General features: G+C 41.5%; 1 protein-coding gene across 1 annotated transcript in view; it reads right to left on the reverse strand.

Annotated features, from left to right (window-relative positions):
* Positions 1-26,936, reverse strand: part of asap1a (ArfGAP with SH3 domain, ankyrin repeat and PH domain 1a) — a 220,738-nt gene that overhangs the window by 75,324 nt on the left and 118,478 nt on the right. The window contains exons 7-10 of the mRNA XM_060932545.1: positions 23,066-23,115; positions 18,704-18,833; positions 12,326-12,411; positions 12,108-12,183 (exon numbers count right to left, since the gene is read on the reverse strand). Coding sequence (XP_060788528.1) covers positions 12,108-12,183; positions 12,326-12,411; positions 18,704-18,833; positions 23,066-23,115 — 342 coding nt within the window. The remainder of the gene's footprint in view (positions 1-12,107; positions 12,184-12,325; positions 12,412-18,703; positions 18,834-23,065; positions 23,116-26,936) is intronic.

Below are 26,936 nucleotides of genomic sequence, written 5' to 3' on the forward strand. Positions count from 1 at the left end.
AAGTATCACATTAATACAGTTATGAAAAAACTAGACCCTTTAGACATTTTCATGCATGAAAGATAATCTATAACTCTCACAGGGTCCTCACTAAACCACTTATTGATATACACTCACTGAACACTTTATTAGGAACACTATACCGCCTCAGTTCTTCATGGCATGGATTCCACAAGACGCTGGAAACGTTCCTTTGAGATTCTGCTCCATGTTGACATCCTAGAGTCTCTCGTTCTACCACATCCCAAAGATGAGCCACTGGACTCAGATCCGGTGACCGCGAAGGCCACTGAAGAACACTGAGCTCATGTCATGTTCATGGAACCAGTTTGAGACGACTTTTGCTTCGTAACATGGTGCATTATCATGCTGGATGTAGCCGTTAGAAGACGGTAAATTGTGGCCATGAAGGGATGCACATGGTCAAGAACAATAGTCACGTGACTTTTACTTGCGAGTTTACTTCCGGTGAATGAAACGGTGGTCAGGTAAACTGATTTAGCTGCCGTTGTGCGAAGAGCTAGTGAAACGGTCTCCGACTATTTTCGCAGTTTCGAGGCCAATGCACGGTCAAGATACCTTCAGAAAGTTTGCGATGGGATTAGATCCTTACACGCTAACAAAGAAGGATTTTTCCTACAAGTTGGAAAATTATCCATCTGTTGAGTTCCCCGACATCTCAAACTACCTGGTGCTGCAGACATCGTTCTACACGGACACACAGATGAAAACCTGGAAGAGCATCGAGGCGTACAACTTTTTATGTGTCACCGGGTTAAAGATCTGGGGATCAGGACACTACAAGATAAATCCTGTATCGTTTTTTTCCCGGGTAAGGAGGAATTTCTGGGCTTTTTGTATGCGTCTTCATGATGGTTGCTAGGATGCTACAAGTTTTAGTATTGGGTGTAAACAAACCACAGCTGCTCGAGTCTCAATCCTCCCTGCACTTGTTTTCCAGGCAAATCATTTGCAAAGATCCACAGAAACCCCTTTAAAGACCTGGGGATTGGTGAAACAGCATGGAGAAGCTATCCCGGCTCACTGTAACTGCATGGCCGGGGAAGCCGTTTCATGCTGTTAACTCGTCAGCTCTGCTTTTGTGTTTACGTGGATCGTCTCGATTATCTCATCTCTCTAGTTCAGTGTTGGAGCCCAATCTACATCATCGTCCTTGTAAAGAGTGCTCGGACATCCTGATAAATAAAGTGAAAACATGCGCATTAGTTTACAATCTAGCTACCACGATCAAACTGTAAACAAAAACACATCTGAGGACTTGAGCATCTTCTGAACTTTAAAACATCACGAAATAACGGAAAATGTTGAGAAAAGTGATTTGCGAATCCAAGCAAAGTAAATCAGAGAAATTTACAAACCTTTCACAAAATGATCGCAACAAACTCGGGCGTTCTTCGACTTGGCTCCCTTTGATTGTAGCGAAAGGTTCAAGAGCCACCTTTCTCATCGTCTTTTGGTGAAATCCTTTGACCTTTCACCCTTTATCACTTCGCAAGGAACCCGGAAGAAACGTTCATCAGTTTCACGGTTTGTTCGATTCAAGGAGTCCGAAACACCACAAGCGTAGGGCATTTTAACGGCTAGCACGGTGCCCCAGTGATAGTAACACTTTGTGAACAGTGAGCTTAACTGACCACCACTTCACGTCTTGCATGTCTAATGAGGCCGATATGATGTTGGATGCAACCCATCCATCCATTATCTGTAGCCGCTTATCCTGTTCTACAGGGTCGCGGGCAAGCTGGAGCCTATCCCAGCTGACTATGGGTGAGAGGCGGGGTACCCTGGACAAGTCGCCAGGTTATCGCAGGGCTGACTCAGAGACAAACTAACATTCACACCTACGGTTAATTTAGAGTCACCAGTTAACCTAACCTGCATGTCTTTGGACTGTGGGGGAAACCGGAGCACCCGGAGGAAACCCACACAGACACCGGGAGAACACGCAAACTCCACAGAGAAAGGCTCTTGCCGGCCGCTGGGCTCGAACCTTCTTGCTGTGAGGTGACAGTGCTAACCACTACACCACCGTGCCGCCCGGATGCAACCCACCTATACTCAAATAATCGGTGGCATTCAAGTGATGATTGATTGGTTTTACCAAGCCCAAAGTGTGCCAAGAAAACATTCCCCACACCATTACACCACCCCCACCAGCCTGGACTGTTAACACAAGGCAGGCTGGGTCCATAGATTAATGATGTCACCAAATTTTGACCCTAACACCTGTGTGCCTTAGAAGAAATCGAGATTCAGCAGACCAGGCTACATTTTTCCAGTCTTCGCCTGTCCAGTTTTGGTGAGTTTGTGCCCACTGCAACCTCAGCTTTCTTGGCTGACAGAAGTGGAACCTGATATGGTCCACTGCTTTTGTAGCCCATCCACCTCAAGGTTCAAAATGTTGTGCATTCTGAGATCAGGGTTCCTACACATTTTCAAATTTAAAATTCCAGACTTTTTCCATACTCAATTTCTCAGGTTTGGAGACTTCAGCGAACAAACAACTACTCACATATTTAAAAGAATTACTTGAAAATCAAACAGGTACTCACATTATGACATACCACCAAAATGCATACCATATTTAGCTTGGCCTAAAATTTGTATCAGTGCCCTGTTTTTGTCATAAATATATATACACATTACACAAAATACAGGATGCCACTCTGACGCACACGTATCTGATGCACACTTCAAGACATTAAAACACAGGTGTGTGAAGATGTCAAGCACATACAGGATGTCCCGAAAAAAAACGTATACACACTTTTAATCACTGTAAAGTACTGTATGTGTTTATTAAAATCCGTGTAATTTTCAAAGAGTAATAGAATTTACAGACATTTTATTATTTAGTCACCGCCTGTTCTCAAACTCACATCCATTCTGGTCCAGTCACTGCTGACAATGCAAATCACATTCAATTCTCTTGGTATTTTTGGACATTCACTTTCAGTGACTGTTGCAGGTCTCAGAGCGTAGACTATAAACATCAGTTAGAGGCAGTGATAAAACAATAAAGTGATGTCTGTAAATTCTATTACACCTTGAAAATGAAATGAATTTTAATAAACACCTACTTCACAATGATTCAAAGTGTGTATACATTTTTTCGGGACACCCTGTATGTTGTGCGCACACAGAAGTTTATTGAAGCTTCTAATTTGAAAACAGTCATTATGGCATTTTTTGGGATTTACTATTGTGTTTTATGAAGGCCCTGTGTTAGTTCCACTGTAGATCACAGTTTGTCCACATACCAAGAGATGGCAGACGTGGCCGAGACGTGGCCACCCTAACCAGTATGTAATGGCTGCAGTGCCCTTGAGCAAGGCATTTAACCCCACATTGCTCCAGGTTGTAACCATGTTGTACCCTGTAATAACTGTAAGTGGCTTTGGATAAAAGCGACAACTAAATGTAATGTAATTATAATAATAATGTAATAACAGCATTGTTCAGTTTATATGTATGTTTGCGTACACAGCCTTCATATTTTTGTTGGCAGTTTTTTTTGTCTTGGGTCGCTTGTTTTCAGGGTCCATGTGCCTTATTTTTCTAGCAAATTCTGGCAACACTGCCAAATAAGCCATAAGCATTTTTACACTGACTGGCGCTATGATGTGTGTTCACGCGTGTTCAAGAGGTGTTTTGTAGCAGGGGGTTTTCCTGCATCTTGTCCAAAGTCTTGCAAGAAGCAAGCAGGTTCAGGGGGTGTGGCGGAGCGCATGCCAGTACAACAGAACACCCGTTTCCCTCCCTCCGCATTTCAACACATTTCTTTGGCAAAATTCAACTGAATGTCGGAATGTTGAGCTTCATTTTACTATGTAGCGGCAAAGGTCTGGAAACACAAATATTTCTCCATACCCTAATTTCCATTTTCCATACTTTTCCAGACCTGGAAAATACTAAAATCAAATTCCATGCTTTTCCATACTGCGTAGGAACCCTGTGAGATGCTTCTCTGCCCACCACACTCGTACAGGGCAGTTATCCGAGTTACTGTATCCTTTCTATCAGCTTGAACCAGTCTGGTCGTTATCCATTGACGACCTCTTTCATCAACATTTCTCAGAACTGCCGCTCATTGGACGTTTATTTCTTTATTGCACCATTCTGTGTAAACTCTAGAGACTGTTGTGTGAAAAAATCCCAGATGATCAGCAGTTACAGAAATACTCAAACCAGCCCATCTGGCACCAGCAATCATACCACAGTCAAAATCACCGAGAACCTATTTCCCCCCTCATTCTGATGGTTGAAGTGAACATTACCCGAAGCCGCTGGGCTGTATCCGCACGATTCCATGCACTACACTGGCTGATTAGATAACTACATGAATGAGGAGGTGTACAGGTGTTCCTAATAAAGTGCTCACTTAAGTGTATATCATAATTCTGAACATGCAGTACATCATTTCCTAACTTACAATCTCTGGTATTTTTTTCCCCGACTCCATTCTCTCACATTAAAACATTTTTGTTTTGTTTCATTTTATTTAAATTGTTTTGAATTAAATTTACTGCATTGAATAATGTGCTTAAAAAGACAAGCGCCCAGTTAATTTCTGAATTACATTACATACTATGACATCAATACAAAAGTTAATAAAGATCTTATGTGTCTCATCTCATCTCATCATCTCTAGCCGCTTTATCCTGTTCTACAGGGTCGCAGGCGAGCTGGAGCCTATCCCAGCTGACTACGGGCGAAAGGCGGGGTACACCCTGGACAAGTCGCCAGGTCATCACAGGGCTGACACATAGACACAGACAACCATTCACACTCACATTCACACCTACGCTCAATTTAGAGTCACCAGTTAACCTAACCTGCATGTCTTTGGACTGTGGGGAAAACCGGAGCACCCGGAGGAAACCCACGCGGACACGGGGAGAACATGCAAACTCCGCACAGAAAGGCCCTCGCCGGCCACGGGGCTCGAACCCGGACCTTCTTGCTGTGAGGCGACAGCGCTAACCACTACACCACCGTGCCGCCCTTATCATGTGTATTATGCGTAATTTTTTACAAGCCGATTTGATCCTACCGAATGCCTTCATACGTTTATATCATGAATTTATATTAAATATTCTCAATTATTATACATACTTTTCCATGGAACAGGGATGAGAATGAAAAATATTAAAAAAGTCTGAAAAAAGCCGGGGGTTTGGGGGCCCAGGGACAGACCTCTGAGAGCTAATGATTTTGGCTATTTTTTTTTTTTTTTACCCCAAAACCATTAATTTTATCAGCAAAAAGTTGCAGTTTATTTGGAAATAAATTCCCCTTCTTGGTGGACTCCCAGGTGAAAATGATTAATATGGTACAAGAGACTTGTTTTTAATCAATTCACATTTGAGGATTTCAAAAAAAAAAAATCAATGCACCTTTTAATATAAACGAGCTCTACAGTATTATATTTCTGCATTTTTGCTATTCGTGTCTTTGTTAACATGTGGATATGAATGTAAATGAATGAATATATAATTTTTTAAATATATAAAATTCCTTACAAAATGGAGACTGGGCTGCTTTCTCTGAAGTTCTTTTCATAATAGTGATGGGTTACAATACTTTTCACAATACAGTATTATTCACACGATCAGCGACTGATATCAGAGGCTTTACAGTGGAAGTGTGGCCATCTGTGCTTTTCACCGGTGGTTGATGTATACGAGATGCACTGCTACCATCACTAGTCTGAAGTGATGCTGGTAACTGGTAGTTTGTCCTCAGAAGTTTCATTTTGTCTAAAATAATATCATCAGTCTCAGATGAAATTTATGTTCTTTGTTGATGTACTCTAATCCTTTAAAATGAAGTGCAAACCAGAAAAAAGTTCTATCATATAATTCTCTGAAGCTTTCTTCTGATGTTATCATGGTAGCAGGAGGTCTTGCATATTAAGCAGGCAACATTCAACATCACTCATCACTTCCCTTTCAACTGTTGTGTGTACTAACTAGGTTTTATCTGGACAGGATGCTGTGTAATGTAATACAGATACCATCTGGCCAATCTGAAGATCGAGATGGTGATTTTGAGTTAAAGAACAGGCATGTACAATGGGCATTACATATTGGAAAGTTTTTTAAAAATCAAAAACTATAAGTTCATCTCGGCCTAAAAACTTTGGGCAGACGCTCCCGCGCGGCACATGCCAGCAAGGAGGTTTCATTCATTTGGTTTGATAGCATGCAATATTGTTAGCATATCGCTTATCCTACATGTATTATGTCACTCGAAACAATGGAGAATGAGCGTGCAATATTGTTACAATATTGCACGCTGCCAAGACAACATGACATTACACGTCAGAGACGTTAAAGTTCCATGCTAGTGAGCGACTGCGACAATTTATAAACAAACATGGCCGCCAGGTTTGCTTTGTTCTGAGAGAATTTTAAAAGAGAAAGACGCCTTGAACACCCGAAATGAATGTATATGTATAATACAGGGTTCTTGCAGGATTCCCGCCCCGTCCCCCTATGAAATGAGCAATAAGTAGGAGAGTTATACACGGTATCATACCTACAATTTTATCAGAAATATAGATACAATACTATGATTCTCCCCAACATGCTACGTTAGATAAGCTAACCCCATTTATAAAAGATACACACTTGTATACACTATATTGCCAAAAGTATTCGCTCACCTGCCTTGACTCACATATAAGCTTAAGTGACATCCCATTCCTAATCCATAGGGTTAGGCGTATGACGTCGGTCCACCCTTTGCAGCTAGAACAGCTTCGACTCTTCTGGGAAGGCTGTCCACAAGGTTTAGGAGTGTGTTTATGGGAATTTTTGACCATTCTTCCAGAAGCGCATTTGTGAGGTCACACACTGATGTTGGACGAGAAGGCCTGGCTCTCGGTCTCCGCTCTAATTCATCCCAAAGGTGTTCTATCGGGTTGAGGTCAGGACTCTGTGCAGGCCAGTCAAGTTCATCCACACCAGACTCTGTCATCCATGTCTTTATGGCCCTTGCTTTGTGCACTGGTGCACAGTCATGTTGGAAGAGGAAGGGGCAGCTCCAAACTGTAAAAACAGTCTGCATGCCAAGGTGCTTGATTTTATACACCTGTGGCCACGGAACTGATTGGAACACCTGATTCCGATAATTTGGATGGGTGAGCAAATACTTTTGGCAATATAGTGTATGACATGTATTTGATAGATATACATTATGTACACCATGGCATTGATTCGTGCGATGTACATTATAAATATAATGAATCATTGAACGGGCAAAATAATTTTCGCCCTACCTGTGTTTTTTGGTGTATGTATATGTGAAGTTCGATAGTCCTTGCCCCTCTAGTTTATCATGTCAGAACACAACGAGCAAAGTACTTTTCCTGGGACGTCCATTTTCCGTATGTGATCACCGAGCTTCGTTGCGACAGTCTGCTCGTCGAGCTCGACATTCAGCGTTCTTTCTAACCAAGCCCATCGAAAACAGTTCTCTATTCCTGCACCTTTATCAATCTCCCTCGCTCGATCCTCTTCTTTCTTATCTAGGACTTTTGCCATTGTCGATGTGCTAAAATATCCCGCCTGAATACGCGTCTTTCCGATGTTACCAATGCATATCGTCTAACAGTGTGTACGGTCGGTGAACGGCGATTGCAAGCCACGCGTGGAGAGCATGCGCACTTGTGTTTATACACTGCACGCGATGGGATTTCCCGAAAATTCTACCGCAAATAAGTCGAACATTGTCGCAAAAGTGAATGTTAATTACGACATGTCGAAAGACTCGAGTGAGTTAACCCGGAGCCCACCAAGAATTATAAGGTGACCACAGATCATTAACCATACACCCCCCCCGAAAATTTCTCAACGGATTTACGTCGATCTCAAAAACGATCATTTTGGTCTGAAAAAGACGGAAATCCACCGATCGGCGGAAAATTCTCAGCCCTGCATGGAATAAAAACTTTTTTTTTTCCCCACAGTCCAGTTTCCATCAAATCCTGCGCTCTGATTGGCTGGTGAGCGGGTCGGTACGGACCCCAATTACGGACCTCTGGCGACTCTCTCGTTCACAACAACAAACATAGTAGCAATTTTTGTCAACATTTATCTTTTTTATAAGATTTATTTATAAGATTTTTATCAAAAATCTTGTACATTTTTGCCAGCATTTCTCAGGAGAATAGCATTAATTTTACTGCATGGATAGCATTAACGACAGTGTTCACAGCGAAAGCGAGTTTTACTACCCTGAGGCAGAAGAAATTAAAGAAAACATTTCAGGAGAAAGCTAAAAACCTCTAACTGTTGCTAACGCCGAGCAAAAACATGGGTGAATCCTGAATGACTCCTATTTGTATAAATAGGGGACTACATAGGCGGCAAAATGTAGTTTTTTTCCTGCCATGGAAGTGCACTTGTATACCGAGGAGGAAGCAATTTGCATTACAGCCGTGAATGAGGATTCAAAATGGCTCGGCTCGGTTTTCCCTTTCGGGCGCTCTCGTTTTCTGTTAGAATTTGGTAAAGAAAAAAATTAATATATTATTTACCAGCTTAAGGTCGGTCCGTATGGTGAAATACCGTGACCTCGGCCAGTACTTTCAAGACCTGTCACGGTATTTCACAATACGGACCGACCTTAAGCTGATAAATAACATGTATGTATTCTATTCCCTTCTAGGAGGTTTCATTCATTTGGTTTGATAGCATGCAATATTGTTAGCATATCGCTTATCCTACATGTATTATGTCACTCGAAACAATGGAGAATGAGCGTGCAATATTGTTACAATATTGCACGCTGCCAAGACAACATGACATTACACGTCAGAGACGTTAAAGTTCCATGCTAGTGAGCGACTGCGACAATTTATAAACAAACGGCCGCCAGGTTTGCTTTGTTCTGAGAGAATTTTAAAAGAGAAAGACGCCTTGAACACCCGAAACGAATGTATATGTATAATACAGGGTTCTTGCAGGATTCAGTAAGTTAAATTTTAGACCTTTTTTAGACTTAAGACCATTATGAAAAATTTTTAGACCAACACGAAGCATTACAACCTGCCCTACCCCCGCCCTTCCCAAAAAAAGACAATCGAGTTCAATTCTCAAAACAAAGTCATTTGTATTGGTAAACTATCAGGGATACAAACTGATTGTATGCTTATTTATGTCATATGGCAACATTAGTACATTATGTCACATAGCAACAAAAGTACAAGACAATAGAGTGATAAAGGGCATTTGTGTAGTAAATGCAGTCTGTAGGGGTTTGGTTTTTTCCCCCAACTGCAACAGAACTCATTTAAACTTTTGATTAGTGGTGTTCTGGTAATAAAACAGCGTTATTATATAATGCACTGTTGTCAGATGATGACTTTCTTGATTGCTCATGTGAACCCCATGCTGCAAACCACAGCATCGCAGACCTCCACTTGCTGTAGCAACCATTTCAACCATAGTAACAGTAAAAATGCATACACATCTTTTAAAACTAATAGTTAAAACATACGTAGTAGCCCCGTAGCACACTTGCTTCCAGTTAAACAGCAAACTCACGCAAGGCGACAGCGATTTACCAATGAAATCAAGTCATACCTTGCGAGAGGTATACAAGGGAGACAGCAGGTTTTTAAGCAGTAGCGGAGCAAACAGGGGCCATTTGAGACAGAGGTGTAAAATCATTGCAAAATATGAATGCAAAATTAATAAATACTAAATAATAAAGCCAGGAAAGACACAATTGGGGAGAGAATAATATTAAAAAAAAAAAAAAAAAGAGCACTGTTAGAAAGCTGAATACGCTGACTGGACTCATGCGCTCCATGTTGTCATGGTAATGTTGACGACACGTAATGTGCACGCTAAGATTGTCTACAGTGCAGGGGCTTCAAAGTTTGGGAGAATAGCAGGGTACAAATAATTTACAGCAGGGTGCAAAATGGTAAAATGTCTGCCAGCGGCAGACATAATGCACGCAAAGCGTGCAGGGATATATATATATATAATATGAGAGAGAGACAGAGAGAGAGAGACAGAGAGAGAGAGAGAGAGAGAGAGAGAGAGAGAGAGAGAGATGCAAGTACGAATTTTTCATGGGGCGGGATGGTTTGGAACAGGTCGTCTAAAATTGGGATAACATTTACCCGGGACGGGTATTTGAGGCGGGTCGTCTAGCTTAAGCTTGATTAGCGTTGTTACGCACGCCAGTGTTTCCCACAGAAATTTTGGAGACTGGGGGGGGGGGGGGGGGGGGGGGGTGTTGTTTAAAATTGAGTGATATGTTAAATATTAAGTTATTACTGAAAAACTTGATTAAAAAACAAAGACACTGAGAAATGGTCCTATAAACAACTTTACCAATATAAAAGATTATAGGCTTTACTTATCCAAATGCTCCTGTTGGTTCAAAAGTTAAAGTGGATAGAACCTCACAGCACAACATGAAGTTACCTTAAAATATAATATAAATGCCTCAGCTTTCATGTAAGAAAAAAACTATTAATACTAGTGCTGTGTGCAGGCAGTCTCTCCTGAAGACTAAATTAAACAATAATTATAAACTAATAAAATAAATGGCTCAGGCTTCATAGAAGAAAAAAAACAATTTGAACAGAATCTCACAGTATGATGCTGAAGCTGCCTAAACAATGGAAAATAAAATACCATTTTGGCAAAAACGTTGGCATCCATTAATTTCTTGTATTAAGTAAAAAAAAATATATATGTTGCCAGATACTGCTGACGTTTTCCAGCCCAAAATATGTTCAAAACCCGCCAAAATGCACTTGAAACCGCCCAATTGGGCGGGAAACCGCCCAATCTGGCAACACAGTAATGGCTACACTCATGTCGAGGATGTAAACAAAGTTGATGTGGCAACGGACATACATGACATAGTGGATGTAATTTACGTTCACAACTTTTTTTGCTGTCAGAAATATTTAATATTAAATTTTGTGACTCGACTGACAATAGCCGGCGGCATAACAAGCCACAGACGGCGATTTGCCGCCGGTGACCGGCTACTTTTGAGACCGCTGACCGTGTGAAAGCTCTCCGCGCTAATGTGAGCGGCTATTTAACCCACCGTTCCAGCCCAACACAGCTCCTTTTAGCGATAGTGTGCTTCAGCCTATTGCTCGCAGAACGTTCTCGTTTTTCATACTTATGGCGGTGCTTGAAAGTTTGTGAACCCTTTAGAATTTTCTATATTTCTGCATTAAATATGACCTAAAACATCAGATTTTCACACAAGTCTTAACAGTAGATAACCCAGTTAAACAAATGAGACACAAATATTATACTTGGTCATTTATTTATTGAGGAAAATGATCCAATATTACATATCTGTGAGTGGCAAAAGTATGTGAACCTCTTTACTCACTATTATTCGACGCGCTATCCACACTCTTCATCGCACTGCCAACACAACCGCTAACCTCCTCTGACTGCCACAGACTGCATAAACTCGGCGGGAACTTAGAAGGTAGAACTACGGTAGGCGTAGTGGACAAACTGGACTGTTGCATACTTGCCACGATCATCGGTGATTGAAGTTTTTTAGCAGGCAGACAACAACGCAACCGGCACATTTTTTATTAATGTTTTGCAGGCACTTCTAGGAACGGACTGAGCGGATGTAAGAATTTTAGACTTGGATAAATAAAATTTTAGACCTGGGATGAAAATATGTGTTTTTTTAGACATTTTAAGGCCTAAAATTTAACTTTCTGGATTTTAGACTTTTTTAGACCCCGCGGGAACCCTGATAATAATAATAATAATAATAATAATAATGGCTTTTTTACATGGTATATCAGATATGTTCCATTCAGCTAGCATGATATTGAACAAGTTCAATATCATGCTAGCTAAATGGAACATATCTGATATACCACTCAAAGCCAGCCAATATTATTTAAATATGATACAATACTTGACTCTCATAGCTATTTACAGCCATGAACACTCATATGCATCTCTCTTTATATGGTCTCTTATGCCCAATAGCATGAAAAATAAACCAATAAAAGGTCCTCAGGTGGCCAGCTGAAATAATAAAAGTATTACGGCGCAATAGGGGAAACTCACGTTATAGAGATCAGCAGCTAACTTCTCAATATATTGCTTCATCTTGTCAGCGGTTTTCAGGCCGTCCTGGAAAAAGCTGAAACAAATAAGAGTTTCAAATCCGTTAGGACTGCTAGAACAACCGAACACCTCAAACTGACAAGAAACACGCTTGACTAAATATCAAGAGAAGAGTCCCTGACTTCACTGTGAAACAAAACGCACAGAACTATACTTACTTGCATTGTGCATGATAATACTTAATGAGGTTCTGAAGGAGGTCCACTCCCTTCTTCGTCTTGATCTCATTCACTTTGATCAGGTACTGCTCAAAACAAAACAGGAAAAAACAGTCATAATAACCACAATGTACAATCAAATTCCTAATCAGGAGATGTTTTTCAAGTAGCAGGACCATTTATTAGGAACCTCAACGTAGGACGAGGCAATACGACCATATTATAATATTCAGACACGGCCTCAAAGCGGAGCTCCTGATGAGTGGATGTGCAAAATATTGAAAAAGGCACAAAATCAACTTGAATAGAATAATAATATCGCATATGAACCATTGAATTGTGGTGTATTTGAGGTCAATAAATTGCTGCATTGTCTTGTGACAGTGATACCAATAATGAGATAAGCATCGTAGTTACAATGCATATTTATTCCTTTCTTCGACGCCGCATACCATGCGCCAGAGACAACACCATGACATTTATTATGATGTGACTCAGCTGGGTGCCTGGTGGACAGCAGTGAACCAGCGCTTTCACTTTACAGCATTACTGTCTAGTTACCATCGAATATCAAACACATCCACGTGTGTTTGTGCATGCACACCATGAGGATTAATTGCCATGCACCTGTTCCTGTTTAGAGCGCAATCATAGCGCATACATACAGTGGGGAAAACAAGTATTTGATCCCTTGCTGATTTTGTTGGTTTACCCACTAAGAAAGACTTGATCAGTCTGTAATTTTAATGGTAGGTGTATTCTAACATGTGGAGACAGAATATCAAAAAGAAAATCCAGAAAATAACTTTTAAATATCTATATTAATTTATTTGTATTTTATTGAGAAAAAGAAGTATTTGATCCCCTAGTAACCATCAAGAGTTCTTGTTAATACAGACAAGTTAGACTCTCCAAATTACCTTGTCACCTAAATTGAAGACACCTGATATCACTAATGACTTGTATAAAAGCCACCTGGCCACAGAATCAATCAGTTTGTCAGACTCCAAACTCTCCAACATGGGAAAGACTAAAGAGCTTTCTGTGGATTTAAGGGAGAAGATTGTAGACCTGCACAAGACCGGTATGGGCTACAAAACCATTAGCAAGAAGCTGGGCGTTAAGGTGACAACTGTTGGTGCAATTGTGCGCAAGTACAAGACTCGCAACATGATCATCAATCGACCTAGGTCTGGGGCTCCAAACAAGATCTCACCTCGTGGGGTTTCCAGGATCATGAGAACGGTGAGAAATAGACCTAATACAACACGGGCAGAGTTAGTGGATGATCTTAAAGCAGCTGGGATCACAGTCACCGAGCAAACAGTTGGTAACACTTTACACCGCAATGGTCTAACATCTTGCAGTGCTCGCAAAGTACCCCTGCTTAAGAAAGCACATGTGCAGGCCCGCCTTAACTTTGCCAATGAACATCTGAATGACTTGGAGAGTGACTGGGAGAAGGTGTTCTGGTCAGATGAGACCAAAATTGAGCTCTTTGGCATCAATTCAACCCGTCGTGTCTGGAGGGAGAGACATGCTGCTTATGACCCCAAGAACACTATCCCCACTGTCAAGCATGGAGGTGGTAACATTATGCTTTGGGGGTGTTTTTCTGCACAGGGCTACTTCACCGTATCAATGGGAGGATGGACGGAGCCATGTACCGTAAAATCCTAAGTGAAAACCTCCTTCCCTCTGCCAGGAAGCTTAAAATGGGTCGTGGATGGGTCTTCCAGCAGGATAATGACCCAAAGCAATACAGCCAAGGCAACCAAGGAATGGCTGAAGAAGAAACATATCAAGGTCATGGAGTGGCCCAGCCAGTCTCCGGACCTGAATCCTATAGAAAATCTATGGAGAGAGCTGAAGCTCAGAGTTGCCAAGCGACAGCCACAGAATCTTGATGATTTAGAGGTCATTTGCAAAGAAGAGTGGACCAAAATTCCTCCTAATATGTGCAGAAACCTGGTCATCAACTACAAAAAACGTCTGACCTCTGTGCTTGCTAATAAGGGGTTTGCCACAAAGTACTAAGTCCTTTTGGCAAGAGGGTTCAAATACTTATTTTCCTCAATAAAATGCAAATAAATTAATACAAATTCTTTAAAGTCGATTTCTTGATTTTCTTTGTGATATTCTGTCTCAGCATGTTAGACTACACCTACCATTAATATTACAGACTGATCGAGTCTTTATTAGTGGCCAAACCAACAAAATCAGCAAGGGATCAAATACTTGTTTTCCCCACTGTATAAGGACTCTCAGTAACGCAGACTTTGTGAAAGCCTTGTATTTCGTGTCGTTTTTCTGGTTTTAACCCGGCTTGAGTTTTTGACCTGCGAGTATTGTATTACCTCTGATATCCTGTCTGTGCCTCGCTCAACCGCTGCCTCTGTCTCCGTTTTGGATCGGCTTGCTAGCGTACTTTCAATAAAACTCTTCCTGCACTTACATCCGTCCATCGATCACCGTTACATGATGGAAACTGTCAACTATCCAACAAGCTAGTAGACTAATAAAACTGTTTAACTAGTTTTATATGAAACGGTCACGAATGTTTTCTGTAAAATGTGTTAGTAAATAATCCCACGTTATTTTTAAAAGGCAAATTAAAAATAAGCGCTGGATAAAAACCCAACTCTCTTTTGTAAATAAAGATATGAATTTTGTTGTCCAGTGGTCACGTGTTCATGAGATATGCCGCCTTCCACTTATGATCATGTCCCCTGTGGTGGTACACGTCATACGGTCAAAGCCATCGAAAATTGGGTTGAAGCAATATTTTTTTTTTGTCTGTTCCCAAAGTAACGGGGGGAGGCTAATAATAATAATCATAATAATTTCAATTTATATAGTGCCTTTCTCAAAACCCAAGGTCGCTTTTCAATTATGGGGGGGGGGGGGGGGGGGTGTTCACCAAACATGCCCCTTTTCCACCAAAGCAGTTCCAGGGCTGGTTCGGGGCCAGTGCTTAGTTTGGAACCGGGTTTTCTGTTTCCACTGACAAAGAACTGGCTCTGGGGCCAGAAAAACCGGTTCCAGGCTAGCACCAACTCTCTGCTGGGCCAGAGGAAAGAACCACTTACGTCAGCGGGGGGCGGAGTTGTTAAGACCGACAACAATAACAAGGCCGCGAAAGATCGCCATTTTTAAGCGACGAGAAGCAGCAGCTGTACAAACGCGAAGTCAGCCATTATTATTATTATTGTTGTTGCTGCTGCTTCTTCCGTGTTGTTTTTGCTTCGATATTCGCGCCAAGGTTTATGCAAACGCAGTGATGTAACTGACGTATACAGCGACGTAATGACGTATACAACGACGTAATGACGTGGCTTCCCTTAGCACCGCGAGCTATGGAAAAGCAAACACAAATCGCAAGTTGAACGATTTGTGAACCAGCACCAGCCCCGAACCAGCCCTGGAACTGATTTGGTGGAAAAGGGGTAATAGAGGTCAGGACGTCATTCCAATAGCAAGCACAGTCCCACCAAAAGGCACACGAAAACAAGTCCCACACCGCCAGCAGAGCCGCCGGGCAACATCACTCGGAACACCACGCCATGGATCCACAAAGCGAGCACAGACGCACCGTCACGCAGATCTCTGCTATGTCCCAAACCACCTGCACAGCCGCTGCGACACCACCGAGCAACATCGCTCAGATCATCACACCAAGTACTAAAGCACCGCTGCACAACCACAATGTTAAAATGAGCAACGTGCTCCCTGCAGTCCATAGCGAGGAGCACAGGCATCACCCATGGCGAACCAAGGCCTGGAGAGAACTGATGCCCAAAACTGGGTCCGGAGCTGCACCACAACCGGCGGACAAAAACACTCAAACAAAAACAAACTACACAAACACACAAAAAAAAATTAAAAAGGAGAGAAAAAATAAAAGTTCTGGTGAGAAGCGGCAGCCAGAATGCGCGCAATGTACTCTCAACCGGAAAACTCATGGTTAGAGAAGCAGCTTTGGGACCAAAACATCGCTGGTTCGATTCCCTGGACCAGCAGGAATGGCTGAAGTGAGTGCCCTTGAACAAGGCACTGAACCCGTAACTGCTCCCTTGGCTGCCCTGGGTATGCTGTATGTTGCTCTGGATAACAGCATCTGCTAAATGCCTGTAATGTAATGTAATGATAAATTGTGTCACAGTACACTTTTCTGATGCACTGCAGACATCCCAAGATCATTTTCAACATCTTCAAGTATCAGATGATTAAACAAGACTGTTCCGTCCTGCACAAAAGTATCAGAGCCATTTACGCCTATAACTCACCTTCTTGCTTCAGTGGATAAACTGAATTTCCGAGAATCCTTGACGTTCGAATTGCTTTTACAAGTGTAATTATTGTCCACGGCTCATCTCAGGACAGCCATTCATACTACGATCATATTGAAAATCGCAAAATAGCTTCCTTTTTGAGCTCTCAAGGTCTCTTCCTTATGTCGCCTCAGGGACTTCCTGTCACTTGCTCATTAGGACTCAAATCTATATCTAGATCAATACAGCCAGTTAAACAAACCATCATCATCTTTTTTTCTGACATCTTATAATATAATCCAAGCACGTGCTTAAAGGTGACCTTTTATACCACTTTTCCACAAGTTGACCCAGTTCCCTGAGATCTTAACGAAATTTATTTTTTTCGCGGTCCAAATCCTGCGCTCTGATTGGCTGGCGAGCGGGTCCGTATCCTACGATACAGACCCTGGTTACGGACCTCTGGCGACTCGCTCGTTCACAACAACAACAAACATGATAGTATTTTTGTCAACATTTATCTTTTTTTATAAGATTTATTGATAAGATTATCAAAAATCTTATAAATTTTTGCCAGCATTTCTCAGGAGAATAGCATTAATTTTACAGCATGGATAGCGATAACGACAGTGTTCACAGCGAAAGCGAGTTTTACTACCCTGAGGAAGAAGAAATAAAAGAAAACATTTCAGGAGAAAGCTAAAAATCTGTAACTGTTGCTAACACCGAGCAAAAACATGGCTGAATCCTGAATAACTCCTATTTGTATAAATAGGGGACTACATAGGCGGCAAAATGTAGTTTTTTTCCTGCCATGGAAGTGCACTTGTATACCGAGGAGGAAGCCATTTGCATTACAGCCGTGAATGAGGATTCAAAATGGCGGCTCGCCTCGGTTTCCCCTTTCGGGCGCTCTCGTTTTCTGTTAGAATTTGGTAAAGAAAAAATATATTATTTACCAGCTTAAGGTCGGTCCGTATGGTGAAATACCGTGACCTCGGCCTTGAATACTGACCTCGGCCCAGAGGGCCTCGCTCAGTACTTTCAAGACCTCGGTCACGGTATTTCACCATACGGACCTCTCAGCTGGTAAATAACGTATATCCTCACAGCTTTCAAGTTGAACCTCAAAAAAACTGAGATCCACATCCAATAAACAATTCCCATTAACTGAATTGAAACTGACACTCGCGTTTCTGACTTCCGTTTTTTTTTTATTTCATTCTGACCACCAAGATCTCAATATTTTTCATCAAAACAACTCCAGTTATTCTAAAACAGTTATTTATTTACATGAATCAGTTTGAGTTGAAAAAAATAAGTAGGTAAAGCTCTGAAAACTCACTTCAAAGTCTCCCGTGAATCATAACATCAGAACTAGCAGACGGAAAATTTTGCTGAATCCTTGATCAGAAACAGTGAGGGCAAGAGAACATCCCTATAAAAGTTATCTGATTGATACTGACGAGTAATCCAGTCAGAAACTGATCATGAGAGAGACCGAGCGCCTGAGTGCTTTCCTGTGACTCAAAAAGCCCCGGCAGTTTCCCGACGTCCCGCGAGCAGAGAGTTTTTACTCTGTTGTACCAACTTCAACCTGCCGTTACTCCCAAAGTACTGAACAGATCTTAACCAGATACATTTCTTTGGAAAGCAGAGATTAGAAGCTTTTTAATGAGCATATTCACGATAGAAAATATTCAAGAGTTAAGCAACGACAGATTTGGAAACTTAGATGAGCGTCTGCATGTATAATTTTCACAGCACGGCCAGTGAGCGTTTGATACGCCTACCGGTATTTTCTATTGGTCATGCTTTCAAGGATGAAGAATTTGTCTAAAAGTCCACATGAACTCAGTGTGAAGGCGCATATAACCATTTTATCTGCAGCCACTCAATCTAATCGCTCCGTTTGGCCTTTTTCCATTCGGTCTGTTTTTTTTGTGTTCTTTAAAACTGCCTCAACCATGTCGAGCTACCTGAAAACAGTTCTGCTTCTGCCCCCAACTGCATCACGAAGGCACAGGTTTTTCATTACAACACGTTCCTGTTGTTTGTTCAGTAAATGAGGCATTGAAAATCCACGCTGGTAGTCTGTCATACTCACTTCACACATCTGTAGCTGAAAGATCCTGCGCTCTTTCTCCATCTCCTCTGCGATCTCGGCTCCAGTGATCTCTGTGCGAATCATCCCGTGCTGTTTGGCGTGCTCTCGCTTCTCCTTCTCAATCTTTGTACTGACGGAGAAATCGGGGAGGGGAAATAAACAACCATATGATCACAGTGGTCTCACCTACACTGTTTGGTGTAGCTGATATCTCAATCATTTAAACCAGAAATGCATATTCTTAAAGAGGAACTCTGGGATTTTTATTTTTTGTAAACCTGGGACATATTTTCCCATCTCTCTGGGGATAAATATTTACTAGGGACAAAAACGATTGAAATCGGTCCCATATTGAGTTAGAACGCTATAACCAGCAACCACAAAACAGCATAATCCTCTGTACGGGGAAAACATCCACGTCAGAGTAAACCGCTTGTTTTCACCATTGAGAGGCTCATAATGTTATTCTAAGTGTCTGACAACATGGAAAGGATCCCTACAGAGATATACCCGTGCCTGTTTACCTCAATAACTGTAAAGCAACTGCAGAAAATGACTGTTTCTACACTCTTTTTTTTTTTTTAACCCTCTCTCTTCTTCCGGTCATTCAGTGTTTACAAAAAGGATCCTCGCGCATTCCTTTTTTCATAATCGGATAAACATTCAGGCATTACTTTGGAAATAGGACTTCTTCACGAATTCTAAATGACTTCTCCTTTTGTAAATCTCAGAAAAACTACACGCACTGAATGGTGAGACACTTACAGTGGCTTGCAAAAGTATTCATCCTCCTTGGTGTCTGTCGCATTACAAGCTGGAATTAAAATGGATTTTTGGAAGGTTAGCACCATTTGATTTACACAGCATGCCTATCACTTTAAAAGGTGCACACATTGGTGTTTTGCTGTGACACAAACAATAATTAAGATGAAAAAACAGAAATCTGGAGTGTGCATAAGTATTCACCCCCTTTCATATGAAACCCCTAAATAAGAGCTGCTCCAATCAATTCACTTCATAAGTCACATCATTAGTTGATTAAGAGCCACCTGTGTGCAATCAAAGTGTCACATGATCTGTCACATGATGTCTGTATAAATCAACCTGTTCTGGAAGGACCCTGACTCTGCAACACTACTAAGCAAGCAACATGAGAACCAAGGAGCCTCCAAACAGGTCAGAGACAAAGTTGTGGAGAAGTATAGATCAGGGTTGGGTTATAAAAAATATCCCAGGGAGCACCATTAAATCCATTATAGCAAAATGGAAAGAATATGGCACCACTACAAACCTGACAAGACAAGGCCACCCACCAAAACTCACAGACCGGGCAAGGAGAGCATTAATCAGAGATGCAACAAAGACACCAAAGATAACACTGAAGGAGCTGCAAAGATCCACAGCGGAGATGGGAGTATCTGTCCATAGGACCACTTTAAACCGTGCACGCCACAGAGCGGGGCTTTATGGAAGAGTGGCCAGAAAAAAAGTAATTGCTTAAGAAAACATGTTTGGAATTTGCCCAACAGCATATGGCAGACTCCCCAAACACATGGAAGATGATTCTCTGATCAAATGAGACTTAAATTGATCTTTTTGGCCATCATGGGAAATGCCATATGTGGCGCAAACCCAACACCCTGAGAACACCATTCCTACAGTGAAGCATGGTGGTGGCAGCATCATGCTGTGAGGATGTTTTTCATCTGCAGTGACAGGAAAGCTGCTCAGGACTGAAGGAAAGATAGATGGCACTAAATACAGGGCAATTCTGGAGGAAAACCTGTTTGAGTCAGCCAGAGGTTTGAGACTGGGACGAAGGTTCATGTTCCAGCAGGACAATGACCCTAAACATACTGCTAAAGCTACACTGGAGTGGTTTAAAGGGAAACATTTAAATGTCTTGGAATGGCCTAATCAAAGCCCAGACCTCAATCCAATTGAGAATCTGTGGAGATGCTTGAAGACTTGAAACTTGAAAATTGCTGTACACCAATGCAACCCATCTAACTTGGAGTTGGAGCAGTTTTGCCTTGAGGAATGGGCAAAAATCCCAGCGGCTCGATGTGCTAAGCTAATAGAGACATACCTCAAGAGACTTGCAGCTGTAATTGCAGCAAAAGGTGGCTCTACAAAGCATTGACTTTTTTGGGGGGGTGAATACCTATGCACACTCCATATTTCTGTTTTTTCATCTTAATTTTTGTTTGTGTCACAATTAAAAAAAAAAGTGCACCTTTAAAGTTGTAGGCATGTTGTGTAAATCAAAATGGTGCTAACCCTCCAACAGTCCATTTTAATTCCAGCTTGTACTGCAACAAAACAGGACAAACACCAAGGGGGATGAATACTTTTGCAAGGCACTGTATGTACATTAAGAACCTGTCTGTAGTGAAAACAAGTAGTTTTCTTTGCCCCAAGTGGTTTCTGTTTGCTCCATAGGCTTACATTGTATAGCCATTTTGCAGTCGTCAGTTACAGCGTTCTAACACAATATTGGAATGATTTTGACCATTTTGGTCCCTAGTAAATATGTGGACCCAAAGACATGGGAAAATGGGGCCCAGGTTAAAAAGTCCTGGAGTTTTCCTATAAAATCTGGAAAAGATTTCTAACTTATTATTACATATACATAATTATATGGACACGTGTGTTTTACTAGGAAATTTGACAATTGTAATTTTTGTCTGGGAGGTGGAGAACCAAAACCATGACATAAATCTCTATATGTCACTCATGAGTAACTCGATGAATTGTTTTGATAAATTTGAAGACTTTTTGTTTGTGAATGTGTCGATATAATTTAAAATAAATAAATAAATAAATAAATAAAATATCGCACGTTGGCTTCCCATGTTGAAAACCTCGCATTTTTCATATGAAATACATCGCGGACCTGAGTGACATTACCGAGGTCTTGAAAGTACTGAACGAGGCCCTCTGGGCCGAGGTCAGTATTCAAGGCCGAGCTCACGGTATTTCACCATACGGACCGACCTTAAGCTGGTAAATAATATATTTATTTTTTTCTTTACCAAATTCTAACAGAAAACGAGAGCGCCCGAAAGGGAAAACCGAGCCGAGCCGCCATTTTGAATCCTCATTCACGGCTGTAATGCAAATGGCTTCCTCCTCGGTATACAAGTGCACTTCCATGGCAGGAAAAAAAAACTACATTGCCGCCTATGTAGTCCCCGATTTATACAAAATTGAGTCATTCAGGATTCAGCCATGTTTTTGCTCGGTGTTAGCAACAGTTACAGGTTTTTATCTTTCTCCTGAAATGTTTTATTTTATTTCTTCTTCCTCAGGGTAGTAAAACTCGCTTTCGCTGTGAACACTGTCGTTATCGCTGTCCATGCTGTAAAATTAATGCTATTCTCCTGAGAAATGCTGGCAAAAATTTATAAGATTTTTGATAATCTTATAAATAAATCTTATTAAAAAAAAGATAAATGTTGACAAAAAATACTACTATGTATGTTGTTGTTGTGAACGAGCGAGTCGCCAGAGTTCCGTAACCGGGATCCGTATCGTAGGATACGGACCCGCTCGCCAGCCAATCAGACCGCAGGATTTGGACCGCGAAAAAAATTAAATGATATTGGCTGGCTTTTTTTCATGGTATATCATATAGTCCAGTCAGCTAGCACGATATTGAACGAGCCAAAGACAAGTTAGCTTAATGGAATATATCTGATAGACCACAAAAAAAAGGCAGCCAATATTATTAGTATTAAACATACAAGTTCCTTTCGGGTGTTCAACGCATCTTTCTCCTTCAAAATTCTCTCTATTTAACGAAGCAAAGCTGGCAGCCATGTCCGTTTACAAATTGTCCCAGTCAGTCGCTAACATGGAAGTTTTACATCTCCGATGTCATATTGCCTTGACAACCATGCAATATCGTAAACGGTATTCAATGCTCATTCTCCGTTGGGTAGATTGACGTAATCCATGTAGGATAAGCGATATGCTAACAATATTGCATGCTATTGAACAAATGAACGAAATGCGCTAGAAGGGAATAGAACACATGTTTTTATTCCATCAAAAAACCGTCCTGTGTGTATAATAATTCCCCGATATTTCACTTTGATGATGTCACTCCCAGTGTTTTCCGGCTGACTAGGTGTGCGTTGTCAAAATGGTGAACGGGTTCAAAATTAAAATTCTTTCGATTAACTTGCGTTTTTGCTTTTTTTTTTTTTGAGCAGATGTGTCCATATAATATCAAGAATATTACACGGTGGCACGAATTTTATATACATGTCTGCATGACATCCAATTAATAGAAAACCAGGTACACTACATATCTCCATAAAGTCACAGTGCAGCTACTCAAAACATAACATTACTTACAATTTTGCCTCGTAATCTTTCCAGGCTTTGTCGAAGGGTTTTTTGAGATCCTGTGAATGACACAAATTGGGTTTGCTTAGTAACGATAAGAACTGCTTTATTTCCAGTCCAGAAAACAGGCAAAAGAGTCATCGTAAGTAACCATAACTGCTGTTCAGTGAATATTCTAAAGAGGAGCAACACGCTGACCGACAGACAAAAAACACACAGCTTATGGTTGATATGACGAACCAAAAGTAAAACCCTTTCCGGGATCGTTTTCATAAAACAGGTGAAGGGTAACCCTGTTAAAATATGTTTCTGAAACCCAAAGGAGATGAGGTTTATCAGGGAGATGCCTTGCATGGAGAGGTGTTTTAATCCTGAGCTCCATGTCTCTCCTTCACAAGCAGTTTTATGTGCTTTTTTTTTTTTGCTGAGTTGGACACGCACATGAGGTGGGAGAGGAAAAGGAGGAGAAGATGGTGTACTATACACTTTGTCTCCTGAGCAAGATGAGACTCATCGTCTGCACTCAGACATTTAGCTGAATATGCAGAACTCTTTCGTACAGCTCAGCGTAATGTGGAGACCGACGCCCTCTTCAAAGCCACTTAGAGTCTGTAATCATATAATAGCTGTATATTTATCGCCACCACCATCATCATAACTATACCAGTATTACATTATTTTCTTAGGAAAACTGTTTAAACTGCTCCTAGCCTTCATTAGTTCATCAAAATAAGTTTGAGAAGGTTGTACAGTCCGCCTGGTATGTTTGCTTTTTGAAAAATAGGCTGTTCTATTGAAATATTTGCCTGAAACCCAATTTAAAAAAAAAAAAGTTGTAACATTTAGTCGTATGATGAACAATACCCATGTTCACCGTTTACATTTATTCTGATAACGTTAGGCGTTTTCTTACATGTGAACAAGACACGAGGGAACTGTATGCGACAACGATGTATTACGCTCCTCTCCAACAACCAACACGCTCTCTCTCTCTCATGGACTTGTCCTCCAGCAGTAGTCAGGCAGTGCGCGTTCATGTATTTTGGCTTTGGAGGGAGGGATGAACGGACCTAGCTTACTTTTGCTGGTTTCTCCAAAATGACCTCCACTAGCTTTAACCATCAAATTCTCAGGTGTATAAATAAGATAAATGTAAGTTACAACGGATATGTGCGTCTCCCAAATGGTGTAGCGCTGTATGGTAAACTGCAGAACGCCTACACAAAACGTGTAAAAAGGTTGACAGATCTGGTAATACAACCCCAATTCCAAAAAAGTTGGGACGCTGTGTAAACTGTAAATAAAAACAGAATGCGATTATTTGGAAATCAATCATGGAAACCCTATATTTCTTTGAAAATAGTACAAAGACAATATATCAAATGCTGAAACGTAGAAAATTTTTATAGTTTTTCGAAAAATATGCGCTCATTTTGAATTTGATGTCAGCAACACGTTTCAGAAAAGTTGGGACAGGGGCATGTTTACCACTGTGTCGCATCACCTTTACTTTTAGCAACACTCTGTAAATGTTTGGGAACTGAGGAGACACATTGCTGTAGTTTTGAAAGAGAAATGTTTTCCCATTCTTGCCTGATATACAAATTCAGTTGCTCAACAGTTCAGGGTCTCCACATCTGGACTGCAGGCAGGCCAGTTTAGCACCTGGACTCTCTTACTATTATGCAGTTTTAATATGTGCTGAAAGCAGTTTGGTATTGTCTTGCTGAAAGAAGGAAGGCCTTCCCTGAAAAAGATTTTGTCTAGATGGCAGCATATTGCTCTGAAACGTGTACATATCATTCAGCATTAATGATGCCTTCTCAGATGTACAAGCTACTCATGTCATGTGCACTAATGCACCTTCATACCATCACAGATGCTGGCTTTTGAACTGTGCACTGATAACAAGCCGGATGGTCCCTCTCCTCTTTAGCCTGGAGAACGTGGTGTCCATGATTTCTAAAAAGAATTTCTACTTTTGATTCGTCAGACCTCAGGATAATTTTCCACTTTGCTTCAGTCCATTGTAAAATAGCTCGGGCCCAGAGAAGGCGCCGGTGTTTCTGGATATTGTTTACAACTGGCTTTAACTTGCATTTGTGGATGCAGTAATGAACTGTTTTGACAGACGATGGTTTTGTGAAGTGTTCCTGAGCCCATACAGTGATTTCCTCGACAGACACGTGTCTGCTTTTAATGCAGTGTCCCCTGAGGGCCTGAAGATCACAGGCATCCAATGTCAGTTTTCAGCCTTGTCTCTTGCACACAGAGATTTCTCCAGATTCTCTGAATCTTTTAATGATATTATGGACCATTGATGATGTGATCCCCAAATTCTTTGTAATTTTACATTGAGGAACGTTATTCTTAAATTGTTGCACTGTTTGCTCACGCAGTCTTTCACAGAGTGGTGAACCCCTCCCCATCTTTACTTCTGAGAGACTCTGCCTCTCTGGGATGCTCTTTTTATACCCAATCATGTTACTGACCTGCTGGCAATTAAAGGTCTCATTGCATCGTTTTTTCATTAATTGCGCGATGGTCTCTAGTATGAATGAATGCCCTGTGAGCCGGTTTTGGTGAAAAAATGCTGTGGTTCTCCTGTTTCAGGCTGTTCTAGTTTGGTGGAGGAGTGGGTGGCGGGAGAACGACAGGATTTCAGCTCTTACTCATTAATATTCATGATATGTAAACGTGTTACCTCTGATTGCTGTTAGCCAATCAGTAAACGTGTTACCTCTGATTGGCTAACAGCACTGTGACGCTACCTCCAGTGGGTCAGAACAAGCGGATGTGGGTGTCTTTGTAAAAACGGTTTTGATTGGCTATTATGGTCTCGACATCGATGTGTTGACCGATAACAATGTAGATAACACGAATTTTACATCACATTCAACGAGATTTAAACGAGACTAAAGATGGCGACTTACAAATAATGTGTAAACATCGTTGGAGTTAATAAAGTTTGAACGGCATGAAGGAATATACCCCAACCCCCCAAAAATTAATTTTACAAAATTCTCAACGGATTTGGCATAATATAAAAAGGTCGTTTTTTTACTCAGAAAAAGCGGAAATCCGCCGAAAACTCTCATCCCTGCCTAGCTTGTGACCATGTCATGCATGCTAACGTGGAGAATATGAACATGCTATTTTGTAACAAAAACCTTCGAACAAAAAGTTCATGTTTTACTTACAGCTTGTGAGCTGGTGGTCGATCGCCTTGACGATACAGATCCAGGTATTAAAAACAACCTCGAAGCAAAACCACTACTGAAGGCACCGAAGTTTGAAAAGTCACTGTGGTTGAAATGATCAGAACACAGTACTAACGCTGCATTATACTTCGCTGGTGGTGTTCCAAAGATAAATTCCAACCATTTCTTCTTCACCTCTTCTATCTTGCAACGTTGCTCCGCTTAGGTTTCGTTTCTGTCGGCAGCTCCAGCCCAACTTTGGACGCTTGTAACTCGGGCAGGGGAGGTCCCAGCCTCCCCAAACTTGTCAGCCAGAGACCTCTGCCCTCTCCCCAACGAACCAGCATTTCCAGGGTGGGCTAGCTAGCCCCGCGCCTCAGGAAGTAATTCGCCCCGAGGCGAGCCGCGGTGCTCTGCTTAGGTTTCGTTTCTGTCGGCGGCTCCAGCCCGACTTTGAACGCTCGTAACTTGTGCAGGAGAGGTCCCAGCCTCCCCAAACATGCAACGTTGATGTGTTACTGCCACAAATAATACAGGCACGAACTTGTTCAGACATGTTTTCAGCTTGCTGTTAGGTCCTCTTCGTTAGCTACTGACGAGATGGGCTCTGCTATCTCTCCTCGCGCTTAAATCCGAACTTTCTTCCCGTGGGCGGTCGCAAGCCAAGGTGGGCGAGGCCA

Source organism: Neoarius graeffei, chromosome 1 (genome assembly GCF_027579695.1).
Source record: "Neoarius graeffei isolate fNeoGra1 chromosome 1, fNeoGra1.pri, whole genome shotgun sequence".
Classification (NCBI taxonomy): domain Eukaryota; kingdom Metazoa; phylum Chordata; class Actinopteri; order Siluriformes; family Ariidae; genus Neoarius; species Neoarius graeffei.